At 54.5% G+C, this 17,569-nt stretch overlaps 1 protein-coding gene across 5 annotated transcripts in view; it reads left to right on the top strand.

Annotated features, from left to right (window-relative positions):
• TECPR2 (tectonin beta-propeller repeat containing 2) overlaps positions 1–17,569 on the top strand; it is a 66,119-nt gene that overhangs the window by 33,192 nt on the left and 15,358 nt on the right. For 4 of the 5 annotated variants that reach the window (XM_036306512.1, XM_036306515.1, XM_036306513.1 and 1 more), the window contains 7 exons: positions 59–232; positions 3,429–3,609; positions 4,752–4,893; positions 6,845–7,085; positions 7,746–7,835; positions 9,012–9,245; positions 15,822–15,970. In XM_036306512.1, the coding sequence (XP_036162405.1) occupies positions 59–232; positions 3,429–3,609; positions 4,752–4,893; positions 6,845–7,085; positions 7,746–7,835; positions 9,012–9,245; positions 15,822–15,970 (1,211 nt within the window). The remainder of the gene's footprint in view (positions 1–58; positions 233–3,428; positions 3,610–4,751; positions 4,894–6,844; positions 7,086–7,745; positions 7,836–9,011; positions 9,246–15,821; positions 15,971–17,569) is intronic. The other variant, XM_036306517.1, reaches the window with a different exon arrangement.

Below are 17,569 nucleotides of genomic sequence, written 5' to 3'. Positions count from 1 at the left end.
CTCCCCAGCGCCCAGGGGAAGGCTCCCACATGATCTGACGGGCGCTTTATCTGCACAGGAGCCCTCCTCTGGAAGATTGAGCAGAAGTCTAACCGGGCTTTTGCTTGTGGCAAAGTGACCATCAAGGGCAAACGGCACTGGTACGAGGCGCTGCCCCAGGCCGTGTTTGTGGCACTGAGTGAGGACGCTGCCTGGGTCATCAGGACCAACGGAGACCTGTACCTGCAGACAGGTAACGGCGCGCCCGGTGGGATGGCTGCTGTCTGCGCCCTGCTTTGTGGGAACGATCAGATGACTGAAAAGCCATTTAAATTAACACCTTCTAAAAAGAGAGTGCTTGCCATTAGATATACTCGCTATTTCCTGCTGATTCAAATTCAACCAGGACAAATGTAGGGCAAGAACGAACGGGATTACTTAGGAGCAGAAACAGAACCTTGTTCTCCTTCCTCGTGCCATTGAGTGTCACTTACCCACAGGGTGGGGTCTGAGAGAAGGGCCTGGGCTTCTCAGGCCGCAGCCCGCCTCCCTGCACGCACTCACATGTAGGTCAGGAAAAACAAGGAGTCGTCTGCTCCAAATAGCTCACGGAAACTGCCCTGAGGGGACCTTCGCTGCTGGAGGAGACCCAGGGGACTTGTTTATTAAGAGGGGTCTAATGAGAGTCCGTGTCCATGTGGGTCCCAGAGCAGTGATTCACGGGACTGGGGAGGATGGGGGCAGGAATTCTCCTTATTGTTGTTCATCCTCACCCAAGGATATTTTTCCATTGATTTTTAGAGAGTGGGAGAGAGGAAAAGAGAGAGAAACATCGATGTGAGAGAGACACATCGATTGGTTGCTTCCTGCATGGGCCCCGACCTTGGGCCCAGGTATCTGCAACCCAGGTATGTGCCCTTGACTGGAAATTGAACCCGGGGTCCTTCAGTCTGCAGGCTGGTGCTCTAACCACTGAGCAACCGGCCAGAGCCAGGAGCTCTTTTCTGGTTGTCAAGAGACCATATTGGATTTCCGTAAAGATCAGTCTTCTAACCAGCAGTATTGCTGGTGCCAAATGTTGTGATCAGTCTTACGAACTATCAGGGCTGATTCCTGGAGATTCAGAGCCTAGCTGTGGGAGGGCCAGCGCATCCCAGAAGCCTGCTGGAGCCCTGGGGGCAGCTCCTGGGTCATGGGCCAGCCCTGGCCCCTGGCCTACTTCTGTGTCTTCCTTCCAGTGGAAGGAGCTCTGGGGATTTGAGTTTGGTTCTTGGTGGGGAAACGGGTGCTCCTGCCTGGGGGTGAGGAGCGGGTGGCCTCATAACCAGCAGTCTCCAGGGCAGTGGTTTCAGACGAGCCCTGTACCCCCTAGACCAGTGGTCAACAAACTCCGGCTTTGGCCCCTTGAGTGTGGCTCTTCCACAAAATACCGATTTCTGCGCATAGGCCACGAAGTTTCAATCGCACTGTACATGTGTGCCCGCACGTGGTATTTTTTTAAAATATATTTTATTGATTCTTTACAGAGAGGAAGGGAGAGGGATAGAGAGTTAGAAACATCGATCAGCTGCCTCCTGCACACCCCTCACTGGGGATATGCCCGCAACCAAGGCACATGCCCTTGACCAGAATCGAACCTGGGACCCTTCAGTCCGCAGGCCGATGCTCTATCCACTGAGCCAGACTGGTCAGGGCCCGCACGTGGCATTTTGTGGAAGAGCCACACTCAAGGGGCCAAAGAGCCGCATGTGGCTTGCGAGCTGTAGTTTGCCGACCACTGCCCTAGGCCTACTGGGTTACAGTCTCAGGGAGGCCCGAGGACTTGTCGGGGAAGAAGTCCTGCAGGTGAGTCACACCTAGTTTGTGGGAGGAGGTACACCCCAAGGCCTGCGATTGAGCAAGATGTGTGTGTGACCAGTGGGAGCACATTGAAGACCACGCAATATGGGGTGCAGGTCCTGCCCGCTCTCCTGGAGGGCCTGCTGCTCGCTGGGCAGAGGTGCCAGGAGGCAGGGTGAGAGCCCCGTGGGGAGTCAGGTGCTGCCCCAGCAATGGGCCATGCTGTTCACCTAGGAAACACGGGGTCTTCGTGTTAACACGGGCACCCCTTCCACACACACACACACGCACGCACACACACACACGCACACACACCAGGTAAAAGCAGGGCGAGGGGCCCTTCGTTGGAGCTGCTCTGAGAGGGTGGCTGGAGGCCTCAGATGCTGCTGACCCCTCTGCTCACCCTGAGGCTCAAGGGGTGCAATGTCCACAGGGAAGGGCATCTCTGAGAGCTGGCTGCTCTCGGCCTGGGCCCCGTTCTTTGGGGTCTGGCTGCTCTCTTGCTTGGGTATTACCCGTCCAAAGGCCCTGTGCCTGATGCTTCGAAAGGCCAAACTCAGTGTCAGAATTTGGGGTGAGGAGAGGTTTATTTACGGAGAAGTCCCCAGCCTAGAAGATGGGAGGCTCAGGCTTCTTTTATGTCTGGGGAAGGGGGAGTGGGAGGGCAAGAGGTGACGGGTGACTGAAGACATCTGGGACCAGCAGGGTCCAAGGAAGATTGTGCCAAATGATGTGAGTCTGGTCATGCGGTTCCTGCAAATCTCTGATAAATAGTCGTTAATTCTTACACGCTTCACTTACCTCCTCGGGAGAGGCACTTTCTGGTAAGGAGAATTCCTCTAACGATTAGCACGTCTGTGTGCAAGAAGCTGTTATCCTAGAGGCCGTGGGAGCAAAGCAGGCGACTAGGTGGAGCCAGAGGCTAGCATCTCGCTCTGGCACGGGCTTCCCGCGTCTGTCAGGACACCTTACGTACCAGACTCGGTTGTTACTCCTGGGTTTCCCAAGGGCGTCTGAAATGCTGCACCTGATGTTACATTTCAGCACCATTTCCCCGTGTGTGTTGACAACACCTATTTTCCCTTTTTTATTGATCTTACTGGGGTGACATTGGTTAATAAAATTATATAGGTTTTGGGTACTATTCTATAATACATCACCTGTATATTATATTGTGTGTTCACCATCCAAAATCAAGTCTCCTTCCATCACCATTTATCCCCCAATAACCCTCTTCTACCTCCCCCCACCTCCCTCCCCTTGGGTAATTGACTAGACCTTTTATTTTATTTATTTATTTTTCATCCTCACCTGAGATTGTTTTTGTTGATTTGAGAGAGGGGGCGGGTGGGGACTTCAATGTGAGAGAGAAACCGACCGGTTGCCTCCCGTACATACCCCCAACCAGAGATTAAACCTGCGTCCTCTCTGTGTGTGGATGATGCTCCAACCAATTGAGCCACCCAGCCGGGGGCTGACTAGATCTTTTAAAAAGCACTTATTACAAAGGAATATAGCAAAATACCAAAAAGAAAAGTAAGTAAACGTGACAGTGAGGTGTGACAGCCCGATTGTGTGTGCTTGGGGCTTCCTGTCCATCTCTCCGGCAGGTCTCAGCGTGGATCGCCCCTGTGCCAGAGCCATAAAGGTCGACTGCCCTTACCCACTGTCCCAGGTGACAGCCCGGAACAGCGTGGTGTGGGCGCTGACGGAGCAGAGAGCCCTCCTGTACCGGGAGGGCGTGAGCAGCCTCTGTCCTGAAGGGGAGCAGTGGAAGTGTGACATCGTCAGGTACCGGGCCTGTGTGTCCCTCCTCTGGTCCTTGTCAGCAGGGCACCCCTCAGGCGTCCAGCGGAGCCTTCCCGGGAAGAGCTGGTTCCCTGGGGGTTTCCATGGTAATGGTGTTCTCTGCAGTTGTCGGAACCGGTTTGAGCAGCCTGACCTTGGAGACACATTCTGTCTACCTCTGACGCACTGCATGTTGGGTCAGAGCACAGCTTTGTCAATGCTGCTGCCTCCTGTGCAACCCCGAGCCGCACACGCCACCCGTTTCTCAGGACTGTCTGTTCAGAACTGCCCAGTGGCGGGGGCCGGGGGGGGGGGGGGGTTCTCTTTAGAATCTCGGATGCTGTAGAGCCAAATACTTTTCTTTATTATCCTCCTAGTCAATTGAAATTGACCTCTGAACTGTAATTTATTGGTTACATTATGCCTTGCAAAATTTTAATTACAGAATTACTATCCAATCATCTTGCTAATATGAAATTATTAATAGCCCTTAGAAAATTAGATTAGGATATTGGTTTGCATTTAGCAACCCAGGAAAGTTGAGCAAGTCGCCATTGTAAGCCAGAGCTGCTGCACTGCATGTGCGGAGACCACTGAGCCTGCCCTGCCTCACAGAGCTCCCAGTGGGAGTGTGAACTGACCCCTCGGTTAGTGCCGATGCTCCTGAACCAGGGAGCGGAGCAAGCACTGGGCCCCCGGCTCCACCTGCGGAGGCCGAGGGCATCGCGCAGAGTGGAGCCCAGCAGAGCCTGGAGGCTGGTGAGATGGCACCAGAAGCCCAGAGAGAGCGGCGTCTGCCCAGCTGCAGCTGCCCGGCACAGCCTGGCACAGCGAAGGGGGGACAGGGAGGGGGAGGCGCCTGGGGGCCTGGATTCCTGCTGGGCCTCTGCCCACTTTTTTCTTAGGCTGTTTTCTTCCAAGAGCTTTCCTGTCATTCTGGGTCTGTGTATGTCTTTCAGAAGCTACGACGCGTTTGAACAATTGATGTTGCACAGTAACTTAACTCAAAATGCGGCTTCCTTCCTGGGATCTTGTGGGTGGGGTGTCTTCTCCCAGGCCGACCCCCCAGGGCGCCCTCTGCTGGCAGTCCTAGGCCCTCTGGGGCTTCGCCTGGATGCTGACTCCCATGTCGTCCTCCATTTCAGCGAAAGGCAGGCCTTGGAACCTGTTTGTGTGGCGCTCGGGGACCAGCAGACCCTGTGGGCGCTGGACATCCACGGAACCCTGTGGTTCAGAACCGGCATTGTTCCCAAGAAGCCCCAAGGGGAGGACGACCACTGGTGGCAAGTGGGTGTTCCGGTCGGCCCGGGTCTCCCTGGGGTGGGGCTGCTGCCCCCTTCCAGCCCCTCCCTTTGCCCTAAAGAGATGGGGGGGAGGGGGTGAGTAACAGTGCTCAGTTTACTGAGTCAGATTGCTGGGTCCCAGCAACTGGAGACACCTAGACTTCCCCCCTGAGGAGGTGCCTCGCGGAGCTCTGCTCAGAGCGCAGGCTGTTTCTGTGGGTGTTTAGAAATCTACTTTACGTGAAATAAACCCTTGGCGTCCATTCGAAGACCTGGGTGATAATGATGTTTAATTCTGACAGACTCGCCAAGAAAAGAGACTAGACAATAGGGTTGGGAAACCCAACCCACAATTACAGTCCCTCTCTCTCTGCTTGTTCGGAAGTCCTCTGAGTGGGAGGCATTTCAACAGGGGAACCCTCCGCTGGCTCCCAAAAGGGAGGGTGTCATCAGCCCCCTTTCGTGACTTGGTGCCAGCCAGGTGGCTGGGATGTTCTCAAAGGGGCGTCTACTCCCCCTGTGGGGCGGGTGAGGCTGCGCTGCCCTCGCAGCTGTAAACACGCAGCGTCGCTTCAGCGTGGTGTCCACGGCCTCAGGTCTCACTGTCGCCTCAGACCTGCCTTGTTGCTCTTGGTCCTTGAGGTGTGAATGCAGGGAAGTCGGTGTGTTTGCTCTTTGATGAGTGTGCGTATGTGTACAGACGTCTCTAATCTACAGGCCAGGTGCCACTCGAAGAGTTACACGAGGGCCTTAAAATACTGTCTCTCTACTCGTCACCATGTTACATGGTTGCACATGCACACGCACACACACACGCTCACCTGTACGTGCGTACTAAATTCTGTTTTTAAGTAGCCAAGAGGAAAGCAGGTACGTTTTATCATAATGTTCAGATCATTATCTTTAGAGAAATTTAATCGGCAGAATCACCTTTGAGGTATTTGAAAGCAGTTAGTGTAATTACTAAAGACTGACTCTTTGTAGCATGAGAGCAGCACTGTTTGGCTGCTCAACTTTATTTACATCTGCATCCTGCTCATCCGCAGGTCCTGGGTGCTGGGACTGCGTCTGTCCCAGACCTGGTGTGGCCTTGGCGAGGTGCACACACCAGGAAGCGCGGCCTCCCCGAGTGGTCACAGCGCCAGCGTGTGCGGGCCCAGCATTCTGAGGGCTCCGGGCTGAGAACGGGGCCTCGGGGGCCCGACGGTGAAGCCTGTGCTTCTGCTTCGGTTAGGGCGGCAGCTCACACTGACCAAGGGCAGTGTTTGCACCCAGTACTGACTTTTACAGGAATCTCCTTTTCGTCCCTGTGTTTGTAAATGGAGGTCCCTTTCACTCAACAGTTCCTTGTGCGAGACTTGGGCCCGTCACCTGCACGAGACTATCCTAGGAATAGGGCAGCGAGTCCCCTGTGGTTAAGCCCAGCAGGGCAGATACGTGTGTGAAAGCCTTTTAGAAAGAGCAGGAGGGGTCTCCTCAGGAGGCACCTGGAAAAGCACCTTTCAGGTCACGTGAGAGAAGCAAGGGCCTGGCATCTGAGCCAGGTGCTGCCTTCAGTCCAAGAGGGGGCTTTAGGCTGTTGGCCTGGCATAAGGACTAACAGGCCTGGTTTAGATAATAAATTATTACGTATATTACCTTCTTAAGTCTTATTATTGTATAGTTTAAGTATTGTACATGGGTGCCCATGAGAAATACCTAAATTTAAAAACAAAACAATTCTCTCTCACTAACTGGAACAAAAGACGTGGAGGTGTAAGGGGGTGATGTTCAGTCACAGGCTTGTAACAGATCCACGTGATAGAAGAGTGTATGAAAGGTGACATTTTCCGCCTCTAACTCCAACTCCCCGGGGTCACGACAGCAGCTCGGTGGTGTCCTGACCGCTCCGTCCTCACTGACGCACGTGCACGCGGCGGGAGGGCGGCCCTGACCGTGTCTGCCCGTCCCCGCAGGTGAGCATCACAGACTACGTGGTGTTCGACCAGTGCAGCCTGTTCCAGACCATCATGCACGCCACACACTCGGTGGCTACGGCGGCCCAGGCGCCCGTGGAAAAGGTGGCCGACAAGCTGCGCACGGCGTTTTGGTCTCAGCAGCTTCAGTGCCAGCCCAGCCTCCTGGGGGTCAACAACAGCGGCGTCTGGATCTCCTCGGGCAAGAATGACCTCCACGTCGCCAAGGGGAGTCTCATCGGTGGGTGCACTGCTTAGACTTCACGCGCCTGAGGCAGCTTCCCTCAGAGGAAGGGGCCGGCACGTCAAGGAAAGCGTCAGGCGCTCAGCCTGCGAAGGCGACAGGCCAGTGTGGGGTGATCGGGACGGAGGCATTCTTGGTGCCTGTCCGTTTCCCTCCTTCATCTGTCGTTGCTGCCGCTTGGATCCCAGGGTCTGGTGGTGTGCGATCAGTCTCCACTGGGGACCTATTATGATAGAAAGCAAATGGAGCTCAGTTTTACATTAATAATTTTTTATTTAAATGAGAAACCACCCAGAACCTGAAGAGCCTAAGAAGAGAGAATAGTCCCTTTCCTGGAGGAACATTATCATGCTGTTGAAAATGCCAGGCTCTAGCCAGATGGGTGATGCGGTGCAAGTCCACGCGCACCCGTCCTCCCTGTAAGCGCACCCCTGCTTGGTGGGTTTTCACCAGCTCCTCGCCCCTGGGCAAGTCTGGCTCTGCTTGCCGGTGCCCACAGAGGGCCAGGCCGGCTCTCGAGTGCTGGCTCAGCCCTCCATGTAAGGACAGGCCGGACCCAGCAGGGAGCTGCAGGGCCTGCTGTGGTCTAGCACCCACGCCCCGGGGGGTGGTTAGTTCCTTCTTTCTCTAACACCTGCTTCTGGTTCTTCTTTCCAGGCACTCACTGGAACAACGTTGTTCCCCGCGGGACAGCTTCTGCTACCAAATGGGCCTTTGTGTTGGCCTCCCCTGCTCCCACAAAGGAAGGTTGGTGGAGAGCAGTGCCGTGGCCGTGGTAGTGAAAGCCACAGTCTGCCTGTGGCCTTGCTGGGGTGGGGGCGTGGCTGAGTGAACAGAGACAAGGCGGCTTGTGTCACAGGCCAGTAGCCCTTGTGGGCTGAGCCGAGGGCCCCGGGGCTGGGCCCACTTGACCAGGAGAGCAGGATCCAGAGCAGTGGAGCTGAGGGAGTCGTGACAGCACGTCCTGAGGAGGGGAACATGCAGTAGCCGCCGGGGCTGGCAGCAGTGACTTCCAGCCATCGCAGCGGGCCATGGCGCAGCAGCCAGGGGCCTGCGCACGCTGACTGACGCGCTGCAGCGGTGTTACTGCTACCGGGCGCTGCCGGCCTGGACTTAACACAGGCCGAGGTACTGCCCTAGGCCAGTGACGGCGAACCTTCTGAGCTCGGCGTGTCGGCATTTGAAAAGCCCTAACTTAACTCTGGTGCCGTGTCACATATAGAAATTTTTTGATGTTTGCAACCAGAGTAAAACCAAGACTTATATTTTTGATATTTATTTTATATATTTAAATGCCATTTAACAAAGAAAAATCAACCAAAAAAAGGAGTTCGCGTGTCACCTCTGACACACGTGTCATAGGTTCGCCATCACTGGCCTAGGCCTTCAAACCAAAGGAATCTTGAATTCCAAAACATCCCGGCCACAGGTTTAGATCGTGTTGTAGATCATGCATGTGCCACGCTTTCACTTCCTGGGGGTTATTCGCATTTTAAGCTGCATCTTCTTCACCTAAGGATCTGAACATGGTGGAGGGACGGGAAGGGAAGGCTTTCAGCTTCTGCAGGCCCAGCCCCAGCCCCCTGCAGAGCAGGCCAGCCCCTGGGCTCTGTGCTTCTGAGGCCCTCTGACCCCACGCCCTCCAGAGCGCGGAGGGAACACACCAAGTCTTTCATCATAGCACGTCCTGGGTCAGAGCCACTGGGCCAACATAGCCTTCCTAAAACCCCAGAAGCCCTGCTTTCCCTCACTTCTTTAAAATATCTGGGCTTGTTTCTTGCTCAGTCGTGGTGTGCCCTCCAACGCTACCTTAAAGCACATGGAGCTTCTGTCACGGTGGCGAGGGAGCAAGGGAGCCGTTGGTGTCAGCTGTCCAGAGGCAGCGGCTGCTTTTGTCAGTGACACCCCTGAACTCTCCTGCAGGCAGCTCCTTGTGGCTGTGCCAGGGCAGCAAGGACCTGTGCAGCGTGGGCGCCCAGCACGCGCAGTCCCGCCCGTCCACGGTGCAACTGCCTCCCGACACCGAGATGAGAGCCTACGCCGCCTGCCAGGACGCTCTGTGGGCGCTGGACAGCCTGGGCCAGGTATTCATCAGGACGCTGTCCGCCAGCTGCCCCACCGGCCTGCACTGGACCCGGCTGGACCTTGCCCAGCTAGGTATGCCGTCCTGTGTGTCGTGCCTGTGGATGTGACGGGCCCCTGGGTCCCACTTGTGTGAATTCTCGTATGACACTTCGTAAACTGCTGGCTTTCAGGAGGTTGATTAGCTGCTCCTGCAGATTAAATGGGCTGCTTACTTTTGTAGGAGCTTCACTCCCACCTTGTTTGGGGGTTTTCAGGCTCAGGAGGAGCAGACTCAGAGGAAGCTGCCGCAAAGAACTGCTTCAAGTAATCCCGTTGGTGCCATTGCCTCTGCCAGTCTGAATATGGCATGCAGCTTCGTGCTTTACAGCCTGAAAAATGGTGTGTCCTGCACCAGCATCAGTGACCCGTTTACTCTCTCCTCCCAGCATAGAATAGCTGCTCAGCGAGCAAGGCTCGGTGCTCAGCTAGCAAGGCTCGGTGCTCAGCTAGCAAGGCTCAGTGCTCAGCTAGCAAGGCTCGGTGCTCAGCAAGGCTCGGTGCTCAGCTAGCAAGGCTCGGTGCTCAGCTAGCAAGGCTCGGTGCTCAGCAAGGCTCGGTGCTCAGCAAGGCTCGGTGCTCAGCTAGCAAGGCTCGGTGCTCAGCAAGGCTCGGTGCTCAGCTAGCAAGGCTCGGTGCTCAGCAAGGCTCGGTGCTCAGCAAGGCTCGGTGCTCAGCTAGCAAGGCTCGGTGCTCAGCAAGGCTCGGTGCTCAGCTAGCAAGGCTCGGTGCTCAGCAAGGCTCGGTGCTCAGCAAGGCTCGGTGCTCAGCTAGCAAGGCTCGGTGCTCAGCAAGGCTCGGTGCTCAGCTAGCAAGGCTCGGTGCTCAGCAAGGCTCGGTGCTCAGCTAGCAAGGCTCGGTGCTCAGTCAGACGGATTGACACTGCACCTCCCACTGCTCTTCTCCGAGTCTCCTCTGGTTACAGGGCGGGCCACACAGCAGGTGCCTTTGATAAATCATTCATTTGTGTTCTAAGAAATGAGGTAATAGGATGAGCCCAAACAAGGTTATTCAGGCAGATTCTTTTTTTTTTTTTTTTTTAATATATTTTACTGATTTTTTTACAGAGAGGAAGGGAGAGGGAGAGGGAGAGAGAGTTAGAAACATCAATGAGAGAGAAACATCGATCAGCTGCCTACTGTACACTCCCCACTGGGGATGTGCCCGCAACCAAGGTACAGGCCCTTTACCAGAATCGAACCTGGGACCCTTGAGTCCGCAGGCCGACGCTCTACCCACTGAACCAAACCGGTTAGGGCTACAGGCAGATTCTTGATTGAACGGCAGCTTAGGTGTGGCTGGTCTGAGGCAGAGGGTGTGCCAGGGGCTCCAGAGGGTCCAGATGGGCCCTAGAAATACTCTGCCATATGGTCTCCCGGTGAACTGACAGCCAGCATTGCTGTGCAAGCTCTTGCTGTTTGAGAATTCAGCCACAAGTCCTCCACACAGACATGGAGCGGGAAGAGCAAGAAGGCTGCACCTCCTGATGCAGGGGCCGCTCACCACCCACCACAGGTCTCAGCCCAGGTGACTCCACAGAGTGCCATGCGGAGACCTTCATCTGTTGTCCAGCCAGGCCCCACACATCCAGCGCAGCTGCAGCTGCAGCAGCCGGCGGCCCTCCACTAGGCAAGCTCACTCTGGCCAGAGCTAGGCATCGCCCAGGGTCATGTTTTTGTGTTTGTTTGTTAATCCTCACCCAACGGATATTTTTTTTCCTTGACTTTTAGGGAGAGAGACACAGATGTGAGAGAGACACATCGATTGGTTGCCTCCCGTAGGAGCCTGACTAGGGCCAGGATTGAACCTGCAACCCGGGTACACGTCCTCACACTGTCTTTTGAACCTAATCCCAGCACCAGGGCCACTGTTCCGCCTTTGAGAGCATTTGCCAGCCGTTGTTAGTTGTCACTGATGGCCGTGGCCCTCCTGCCTGCCCCAGCCCACCCCCACAGCCCCAGCCAGACCTGTGTGGGAGATGCCGAGGTTCCTGGTGAAGGCGCAAAGCCCAGGTGTGGTTTGTCCTGCCACGCTGAGAGCTTGGTGCAGAGGGAGTGGGCATCGTGCCTGGCTCCACCCAGCACACCAGCTCCACCGGGGGCTCCCTGCTCCAGGCTCCAGCCCACAGCCCTGCCTCCCTGCATGTTCAGCCCGTTCCTCCTGGCACAGCTGGCCACTCGAGCAGGGCAGGGCTTGGCAGTGCCTTTGGGCTTCACTGGGGTGGTGGCCATGCTTTCTGGGGAGAAACAGCTTTGGGGGATGTGAGTCTCCATTTGAGGGGGAGCTGCATCTGAGTCGGGATGTGCTTGGTCGTCTGAGCACAGGCAGTGGGTGCTTGCTGCCGGTGGTGCAGGCGCAGAGAACGGAGCCGCCCAGCCTCCTGCCTGCAAATTCATCCTTGGCAAAAAAAAAAAAATTCATCCTTAGCAAACCAGTGCCAGGATCCAGCCAAGCCCAGAGTGGGTCACACAGCAGGTGGCAGGAGGCCAGGCTGAGGAGCGGGACTCACAGCAGAGGCAGTGCTGGCTGTGCCCAGAGCTGGGCCTGGCAAGCTGCTGTCTTCCCATTAAACCCAGTTCCTCACCTTCCTAAGGGGAACAGCGCCCACCGTGGAGAGATGGTGGCAGGAGCATCCTGTGGAATGTGAGCTGCCTCAGAGATGGCTGGCCCCTGCTCTCAGTCCTGGCCTCTCGGTACTAGTGCCCCGGCCTTAGAACCTTCAAATGAAAGCCTGTCTTCCCAGTGCCGACCATGAGAGCTGGGCTACCTCGTGCTGGTATTGACCTTGGCTGTGCCAGGTCATTGTAAAGTCTGGAATGTCACTGGTCTTCCCCATATGGCACACAGAAGTTGCAATTTTAAGGAGCAAAGTGTCAAGTCATGAACACAGTTTCTGCCTTTAATTTCTTCTTAAAGGGGTAGCATCCCTCTTCTGCCCCTGTGCAAACTACCAAATCAATTGCTGCTTTAGGTGAAATGAAGAGAATTCTTAAATGTTACGCTATTGAGCCCGGTTATAACAACAGCATGGAATTTGCAATTTATTACAACCGTAGTTTTTGGAAGCAAATTGGGTGTTGGGGTCCAGCCCCAGCAGGTCCAGAGGTTCCCAAAGGTGTGGACGGAGGCAGTGTTCAGTTGATCAGCATAGCGAGGTTCTCCCTTTATTCTCCCATTACATCTGTATTTATACCATTTGATTTTAATCCTATCCATTCTATTCCAAAGATTAGGGCGTTTCTTATCTCCATTCCAAGGTCACTACTCTATTGTTCTGTTAAGCTACAAGGAAGTAACTGAAGGAGATTCTCCTAAGTAAAGATTATGTAGCTTAAGCGTGATTGTTCGTAGTTAAAGTGACTAACTACCCACCTGGCACTTAGTTAAGGGGTTTTACTGATTCCCTTCCTTGGTCCTGTTAATCCCTAACTCCAGGGAAAAATCCCCACCTGGGGAAACAACCTTTCCCGGAGAGGTGATCCCTGGTTAGAACACGTAGCGCTAAGAAGGGGAGCAAACATATTAAGAACAGTATGCCATATACCCCAGGTCCCTTGAAACATATGCTGTGCAGATGTTTCTTCCCTGCAGTGACTGTCAAGCAGCAAGGATGGGCCAGCTTCTGGCAAATTCCCCCTTTTTTATTTTTTAAATGCTAACGCGTGTAAATCAGCGGCCACCTCTCAGATTGGATTAAGACTCGAAGACCTGTTTGTGACTTTGCCAACAGGTCAGTCGGAGGCTTAACCCTATATCCGCTCCCCACAGTTGGCATCCTTTGTGGATGTTTAAGAGCCCTGGCACATGTGCACTGTCAGGCACGGGTCAGCACAGTGCGGTCTGTGATGACAGTCATGGGTCTCAGTGCGGGATGGGGAAGTGCTTGGTGTCAGTCATGCCTTTGGAAATGTGTGCAGGAAAGTGTGCAGCCCGATACAGTAAAACACCAAGTAGGTGCCACTTGCTGTTAAGGGAAGAAGTCTGATCTGTTGAATAAAGTAATTAAAACTTTTTTTTAATGGGAGAGAAAAACCCGAAAGTGGCAGGAAAATTGCGTGTGTTGGTTGGGCTGTGTAGCGACAGGCCCCAGTATCAGCGACTTCACAGTGAACGCCACCTACTCTCCCGCCAGCTTGGCTGTCAGCCTCGGTCTCTTAGGGCCATCGTGCCCGGGGTGGGAGCACTGGTCCCCCCGGTGCTCTGCGCCCTGGCCCCTCAGACACTGCAGCTGGAGGGCCCTGCGCCAGCTCCAGTGGTTCCGTTCAGGAGGGACAGTCACTTCTGCTCGTAGCCCGCTGGCCGGATGGGGCCCGGCTTAACTCAGGACTGAGAGCCATGGAGTGTGTGAGAGGGCAGGGTGTCTGCCACCTGCCTCGACCTCCCCCTCCCTCTGTGACGGACCAGAGCCGGGAAAGCAGAGTGAGCCCCCGTGGGCTGTTCTCTGCTTTGCCCTGCTCTTCAGTCCAGGATCAGCTGGTTGAGGCCATTGAGGTTCCAGCAGCTTCTGTATTCTAAAGGAATGTGCCCCTGATACTGTGACTGTGCTCTGCATGGTGTGTCCCCTCGCTCTGAGTGGCCGCCAGTGTGCCTCTCTCCCAGGTGCCTCCCCCCAGGTGCCTCCCCCCAGGTGCCTCTCCCCCAGGTAACTCCCCCCAGGTAACTCCTCCCAGGTGCCTCCCCCCAGGTGCCTCTCCCCCCGGTGCCTCCCCCCAGGTGCCTCTCCCCCAGGTGTCTCCCCCCAGGTGCCTCCCCCCAGGTGACTCCCAAGGCAGCTGCTGCCTGGAGCTGCTCTCAGGGCGGCTGCAGACCCCAGCATAGCATTGCCTTCCAGTTAGCATTTCTCAGCTACTTCTGGGACTTACTGCTGAAGCTCCTTTACTTTGATTGGTGCAAATGTTTTAATACGTAACTTAGATCCCTAGGGAGTCTCTTGAACTCCCTGGTAAGCCATCCTATAAAATATTGAGAGGAAAAGGCAGTTAATTTCAGCATAAGAGAAATCATCGTCTTTGAGAAATGCACAAAGGGGTGCTGAGGACTTCTGTGTTGTGGGAGTTCTACTTCTAAGTTTGTCTCATACTAAAGGCACGTGACAGGATTGCTACAGCAAGACCTGTGCCCATTGGTGCAGACACGTGGCAGTCATCCGATACCAGGGCAACTGCGTGGGGTGCCAAGGCAGCGCCGCCAGCAAGGGCAGCCGCACCACCTCTTCCCCAGTTTTAAAGTCCAGATGACCCGCCCTTTGGCTTCGTCATCGATGACAAACCACTCGGCTTGAAAAATGGGCAAAGACCTGAATGGACACTTCTCAAGAGAAGACACACAAGTGCCCCGGAAGCACATCCGTTGCCTCCGCACCAGGGCTCTCGGCACATGCAGGTTAAACGCGGCAAGATGCCCTCACACCTACTAGGAGGGGTGACAGAAGAGGTGCCGCAGCGGATGCTGGTGGGGGTGTCATGTCACTGGGGACACTGGCCAGGTGAACATCTGTTCTGGGGCCCAGAAGCTCCACTCCTGGGCGTTACTCCAGAGAAACCACTGCTCCCAGAGGTCTGCCAGAATGCGCAGAGCAGCTTTCCTCCCAACAGCAAGGCGCGGAGGTGGCCCAAAGGTGCCTCGCAGGTGAATGGATGGGCTCGCGTGGTGTTTGCTGCAGGGGAATCGTCCTCGGCCGTGAAAGAGGGGCCCTGAGCGGGAGAAGCCACACCCAGCGTGCACCTGGGACTGTTTCCGTGGAGGCCTAGGCGAGGCCAGACTCCCTGTGGTAGAAATCCACAGGGTCGTGGCCTGGCAGTGATGGGAAGGGGCCTGAGGCAACCCTCTGGGGTGGTAAAATGGCCCATAACTTGACAGGACGGGGTGACCAGGTCGGTCCATGTGTCAGAGCTGATGGAGCTGAACCGTGAGGTCTGCGCTCTGGATGTGGTTTCCCAGGGGCCAAGGTAGCTGGTGTGGGGTCAGGCCACCCTGGCTTCACCCTCAGTTCACCCTCAGCCTCCTGGCTGAGCCACGTCCCCACCGTGGGACCCTGGGCACATGCCTCCATGTCTGGTCCCGATGGCCTCACGTGGACAGGACACTGGGTGCTGTGATGAGGTTCAAAGTGAGGGCCTGACTGCAACCCGGCCCCACAGCAGCTGTTGGTGGTTGCCAGAGAGACTGTCAATCAAATGTGGTTTCTCTTTAAAGGCTCCTCCTTCCTCCCTACCTCTTCAAATCAGCTTAATCCACAAGGAGAAAGAGGAACAGAACAGTGAAGGTTCGGGGGCTGTGTTCGCTCACCTTACCTCCAGCTGGGTCAGCAGTGAAGGGAGCATCCTCTCCGCTCGTCCCTATTGCTGTTGCTGGTAATATCGCCTCTGAAGGCGCTAACCATAGGCCCACGTGGAGATACGAGTCCCCGTGCTCAGTGGCTCAGGGCCCCAGGCTGACGGCACCGGGACGGCCTCGCCTGGTACAGAGGGGCTGCTGTGTGGCGCCTGGCAGGTGGTCTTGGTCACGCTCCTCATCTCTTCCTTTGCAAAATAAAATTAAAGTTGATAGAGTCCGTGAAAGAGTAGTCATTTTACAGAAGTAACTCGTGTTTGTGTGTTTCCTTGTCTCCAGGAGCTGCAAAACTGACGAGCTTGGCGTGTGGAAACCAGCACGTGTGGGCCTGTGATTCCAGGGGCGGCGTGTACTTCCGCGTGGGCACCCAGCCTCTGAACCCCAGTCTCATGCTTCCGGCCTGGATAACGATTGAGCCACCCGTCCAGGTAAGCTTGAGGGAACTGCCCCAATATGCCCCTCTGTGAGACAGGCATTGCTAGGGGCGGCTGTCGGGAAAGCACCTCGCTGCACAGGTGGCCTCCCACAGCGGGGCAGGGACGTTTCGGGGGACAAGGTGGCCACATCCGTTGACCTCCCAAACGTGGGTTTTACAAAATGAGCATGTTTTTAAAAGCCAGTGCCCAGAAGTGTAGAGAAGAAAGTGAAAGTCCCCGAAAGTCTCGTCCTGGAGGTAGTCTATCAGTGTCAGCGTTCTGGAGAGCCTGGCCTGGCTTACACAAGAAAGCCCCTCCACTGGCCCCCGCACCCCGCATCTCAGTTTGCAGTGCGCTCTCAACGGCTTGCCTTTGCCCGTGGCTGTCCCGCGCTGGGTCAGAAGCAGAAGTCTGACTCCGGCGCCCTGTCTGGTTACTCTAAAGATTTGAGGGGCCTGGTTGCTATGCTTAGTGGATTTCTGTTGAAAAATGTAGTGAGGGGCTGCTGGATGTTCAAAGTATGTTTTTAATTCTTTTGGATGCTTTTGTACATGAAATTTAATTGTATTTTCAGATCATTCATTGCTAGTGTTAAGTTTTTGTATATTGATCTTGTATCTGGAAATCTTGGTAAACTTGTTTATTAGTTCTAATAACTTATTTGTAGGTTCTTTAAGGTTTCCTATATATAAGATCATGTTGTCTACAAATAGAGATAATTTTACTTTTTTCTTTCTTATCTGGATGTCTTTTATTTTGTTGTCTTGCCTAATTGTCCTGTCTGGAGCCACCTGTACAGTGTCGAATGGCACTGGCAGGAGTGGACATCCCTGTCTTGTGCCTGGCCTCAGGAGAAGGCATCCTGCCTGTCACGTTAAGCATGCTGCTAGCTGGGAGCGTTCTTATAGATGCCCTTTTGCAAGTTGAGGAAGTTCCCCTCAATCCTATTTTTTTAAAATATATTTTGTTGATTTTTTTATAGAGAGGAAGGGAAAGGGATAGAGAGTTAGAAACATCAATCAGCTGCCTCCTACACCCCTCCTACTAGGGATGTGCCCACAACCAAGGTATGTACCCCTGACCGGAATTGAACCTGGGACCCTTCAGTTCGCAGGCCGATGCTCTATCCACTGAGCCAAACTGGCTAGGGCTCTATTCCTATTTTTGTTGAATGTTTTTATCATGAAAGGATGTTGGATTTTTTCAGGTACTTTTTCTACGTCTACTGAGATAATTGTGTGGGTTTCTCCTTTATGAATATGATGCGCGAATTTGACCGACTTTGTGCGGTGGGCCTCCTTTTATTCTGGGACAACCCTGCTGGCCGTGGCCACGGCCTTGGTGGACCTTGCTGGATTTGGTTTGCTGGATTTTGTTGAAGATTTTTGTGTCCATATTCCTAAGGGCGGTTAGTCTTTGGTTTTCTTTTCTTGTCATGTGTCTTGTTTTGGGATCAGGGTGCTGCTGGCCTTTTAAATGAAATGAGGAGTGTTTTTTTATGTTTTTTGGAAGAGTTTTTGAAGGGTGGGTTTTAAGCATTTGCTAGAATTTATCAGTGTGGGCCTGGGCCTTTCTTAGAGGGATGTTTTAAATTACTGATTCAGTCTCTTT

The sequence above is a fragment of the Myotis myotis genome, unplaced genomic scaffold (genome assembly GCF_014108235.1).
Source record: "Myotis myotis isolate mMyoMyo1 unplaced genomic scaffold, mMyoMyo1.p scaffold_m19_p_41, whole genome shotgun sequence".
NCBI lineage: Eukaryota > Metazoa > Chordata > Mammalia > Chiroptera > Vespertilionidae > Myotis > Myotis myotis.
This window is presented reverse-complemented; position numbering and strand designations above follow the sequence as displayed.